The 4,369-nt window shown below is 44.3% G+C and overlaps 1 protein-coding gene across 2 annotated transcripts; it reads left to right on the forward strand.

The window, feature by feature from the left end:
- Window positions 1–4,007, forward strand: irx5a (iroquois homeobox 5a). Of its 2 annotated transcripts, none has more exons than XM_046417214.1 (3): window positions 1–715; window positions 1,638–2,043; window positions 2,751–4,007. In XM_046417214.1, exons 1-3 carry the CDS (start codon window positions 458–460, stop codon window positions 3,458–3,460), a joined length of 1,374 nt encoding a protein of 457 aa, XP_046273170.1. In that variant the 5' UTR covers window positions 1–457; the 3' UTR covers window positions 3,461–4,007. The 2 variants fall into 2 exon arrangements, with proteins under 2 accessions (XP_046273170.1, XP_046273257.1); XM_046417301.1 differs by having other exon boundaries at window positions 4–700.
- The last annotated feature ends 362 nt before the right edge of the window (window positions 4,008–4,369 follow it).

The raw sequence follows: 4,369 nt of genomic DNA on the forward strand, positions 1-4,369 counted from the left end.
AGGGCTGTGGTTACCCAGCATAAGCTTGCCTTTTCCTTCGGTGACTACACCCCGAGAGGAGGAGCGTAGTAGGCGTCGGGATCCTCAATTTTTCAACTTAGCATCTTGGCAGGACATTTTCCCAAGCAAAGCCCCCGTCCGACGGGTAAAAAAAAAACTTCTGCTCGGGCATGAGAGCAACGGTGCGACTCAGATAAGGGAGCAACAGAAAAACAAAACCAGACAAAAACATCCGACGGGCAGTGGCTGGCTGGCAGCGACCAAAACACTCCATCCAAAATTTGAGACTCTCTTTATTTAATCACTTTTACTTTTTGTCTTCTCCACTGTCGTTTAGAAGGGAAGACAGACAGCGAGTCTGCAGACACACGGCTCTATGCGCCCCGGCAGCAGCGCATGAGAAAATAGAGAGAGGAAAGTGCGCAAGTTAAGTGGCTTATACTCTCTGGGCTCCAGCATGGCGTATCCTCAGGGCTATCTGTACCAGCCGTCCGCTTCTCTAGCCCTGTATTCGTGCCCTGCGTACAGCACCAGCGTTATATCGGGACCCAGAACCGAGGAACTTGGGAGATCCTCTTCGGGATCTGCTTTTGCGCCCTATGCCGGATCTACTGCGTTCACCAGCGCCTCGCCAGGCTACAACTCCCACTTACCGTACAGTGCAGACGCGGCAGCAGCTGCCACATTCACCTCGTACGTGGTGAGTAAACTAAAGGTGATTATTCAACCTAATAGGAAGCAAAAGCGATGATATTAACTCGTTATAGAAGCCTTAAATGTCCGCTTTGCTTTCGGAGCCAAGCGATTAAGAGGGAGATATGCGTCACCGCGGAGTGCGTGGATATAATATTACAGAATGTCAGGTTCAGAAAATATGTTGTTGAGTAAACAAAGCTAATTTAAGTGAGTGGTATGCTATTATATGGTCCTTCAGTAAATTGTAGTTTTTATGAGAAAGAGTGGGCAATGCCTTGACGAAGCTTTTATACGCTCATAACCGCAACGCGCAGTGTGATGGCAATTTAGGTCGCTGTTTCTTATCATCCTATTAGTTGTGCCAGTTGTAAAACTTAAATACTGCAACTTTTAAGTAAAGACACAGGAAATTTGTGTTTCCTCTCTGTTGTATTCTCAGTGAGTGTTCGCATGGTCATTCACACAGACTGACTATATGGGCCTAGTTGCTACAAAGACTTAACGCAGAAAAACAGGCAAAGAAACTGAACGCCAGGCCTATCATGCTTACTGGCAATACGTTATCATAATAGTAAATTGTAGTATTTTAATTGCGAGAATAGACACTACACGCTGTCACCATGCGAATAATAATTAAAATGCACAGAGACGGATATCACATTTCAAATATCCCATCAAGTTGCAACAAACCACACACATTAACTTTACACTTAAACCTCTGGATTAAACCTGTGCATAAATGCGCGCGCGTGCACGTGCGCGCGTGTGTGCCTGTGCAAATGTGTGCGTCTTGGCTTGCGCGCGCGCGTGTCAATGCGTGTGCGCGTTACGTGTGCGTCCATGTTTGTGTGCCGTGAGTTATTCTAAGTATTTTAAAGCAGTTTAGAAAATGACTGTGACAGAACTTTTACACACTTTTCATTTGTGTGTTTTAATCACAGAGTTCTCCTTATGACCACACTACGGGTATGGCCGGCTCAATAGGATACCACCCTTACGCAGCACCTTTGGGCACGTACCCTTATGGTGACCCAGCATACCGTAAAAACGCAACCCGGGACGCCACTGCCACCCTGAAGGCCTGGCTTAACGAGCACCGCAAAAATCCCTACCCAACCAAGGGAGAGAAGATCATGCTGGCCATCATCACCAAAATGACCCTGACCCAGGTGTCCACCTGGTTCGCCAACGCCAGGAGGAGGCTAAAGAAGGAGAACAAGATGACCTGGACCCCTCGGAACCGGAGCGAGGACGAGGAAGAGGACGAGAATATCGATCTGGAGAAAAATGACGACGACGAGCCAAACAAGCCCACAGACAAGGGAGACTCCACAGACACAGAAGCAGGTCGGTGGTGCAAGGGGGAAAAAAATGGGGAAAAAAATCATCAATTTTTCATCGCAGTCGTTTCCACTCAGGGTGCAAAATTGATTGCTGGTTAATGGTGGTATATTATTTATAATGGGACAATTGCTTTAAATAATAATCACCTTGAACTCCCCTCGTTTGACTTCTCAGGGACTGAAATTGCTGGTGACGCAAAGTGTTTAGCAGTCAATTCATCTTTAACTGCATAATAAGGATACAGCTGGTGTACTGCGCCGGGTATTCGGCTAAAAGATATTGCCTTTGCACGATAATTATATCTCAGTTTTTTGATATGTTGAAGCTAATTATAATAGCTATTGATACGATCTGACATAATTAATCCAAAAATATGTAAATAAAAAAAAAAGCCACGAATGCTCAGATTTTAATTTGCACCACACTGTTCGTGTTTGTGCAACACTGTTTGTGCTCTTTCATAATTGTGCAAAGTTAATTCACCGTTTTAGGCTGGCTGGCACACATCTTTATGAGGACAATTTATGGCACACACATAACTGTTTTTAAAGGAAACGTGCATAAGCAGCCTAATTATTTTTATGGATCCGATTCCAGCTTGCATTGGTGTCCACTCCCCTCTCGTTCACCAACAACACAAGCCACAGTTTTATCAACGTTTTAATGTTGCGCTTATTTGGCAGTAATTCTGTTCTTTATTTGTGCTTTAGATCATAAACTGCTGAACCCAGGGGACATAGGCTGTGACAGATTTAAAGAGGAGAGCCATGGCAAAGACACAGATCCCCTTCTGAGCGACTCGGAGTTAAAAGACCAGGAGGAGCGGACTACAGAGTTGCTGCCGGATTCCGCGAAGCCCACCACTTCATCTCCCTCTGCGGTGCCCCGGGGGAACCCGACCGCTGCGCAACAAGACAAGCCGTCAGATTTGAGCCATGCACCGGGTACGGTGACCAGCAACGTGACCTCTGTTATCCACTCCCCCCCTTCGGCCCCCAAACCCAAACTGTGGTCCCTTGCGGAGATCGCCACGTCCTCAGACAGGTGTAAGAGCAGCGGCGAGGCGCCACAGGCTTGTTCCGGTTTGGGTCAGAGCTCAGTAATGGGCACCAACCCGTCTCCATCACGGTCCTCTCCTCAGTGCCCGCTCCCCAACAGCACGGTCCTATCCAGGCCTTTGTATTACACCTCCCCTTTCTACCCCGGCTACACGAACTATGGTGGCAGTTTTGGACATCTTCACAGTAACCACGGCTCAGTAACCACGGGCTCCACGGCACATTTCAATGGATTAAACCAGACTGTGTTAAATAGAGCAGAGGCTTTGGTAAGGGAGAGCCAGAAAGTCAGAGGCCAAACGCAGGTAGATCTTTGTAAAGACTCCCCTTATGAACTAAAGAAAGGTATGTCAAACATTTAATACCTGAATATTTTCCACTCACCGCGGACTTTTATTTATTTTTTTTGTGGTTGCATTGAAAAAAAAAAAAAAAGAAAAAGAAAACATGATGAAGCAAATTCTGAGAACAGTTATTTTCTGAGTAAATGCTTATCCTCAAATTTTTAGTTTCTGAATGGTTAATCCTAAAATGTAACGAGAATGGTCTTAATCGCTGCAGCCACCGGAGTCTATTTGTATTAAAGACTAACATGTATATTTAATGTAGCATTTTTGTATTTAAAATGGACAACACACTATCTTTGAAGTAAATTATGGAAAAAAATATATATATACTTGTGCAGCGATTATTTTGCCTGATATGTGTCTAAAGTGCTTCAAGGCCAATTAATTTATACGAAGTATTGATTAAATTTTGCACCGTGGCAGATGTTTCAATGGCAATCATCTTCTCAAAATATTATGGCAGTGGGAGCTCTGACAGAAAGAAAAGGCCTTCATTCAGCAAAAGGATGTTGGAATATCAAAACAATAAAAAGGTTCAGTTTCGTTTTGGTTGGTGCAAATATTCAGAGGTTTTTTTTTGTTTGTTTTCTTTTTTTTTTTTTTCCCGTGAATGAAAACTGTTGGAAACACGGAGGTACATTTTGGTCTATGGCTTATTAGTAGTTCCTTTTCTTTAAATACCACCAGGCCCTCCCCTTTTCCCTTTTACTTGAGCACGTTTCTAAAAGTGGATATTGATATAATAACAACACCGAGGCGCAGTCATTTAACCCAATTACCTATCGTGTTTTATGCAGAGCAATCAGGTGGTGAACTCCGGTAATGAGCTCGATTTTATGCCAAATTTAGACCTCATTACTATTTTCCAAGGCGTAGCAAAGCTGTTAAAAGGGACGCGACCATGCATTTAGAACATACTGCCCT

Source organism: Scatophagus argus, chromosome 1 (assembly GCF_020382885.2).
Source record: "Scatophagus argus isolate fScaArg1 chromosome 1, fScaArg1.pri, whole genome shotgun sequence".
NCBI lineage: Eukaryota > Metazoa > Chordata > Actinopteri > Scatophagidae > Scatophagus > Scatophagus argus.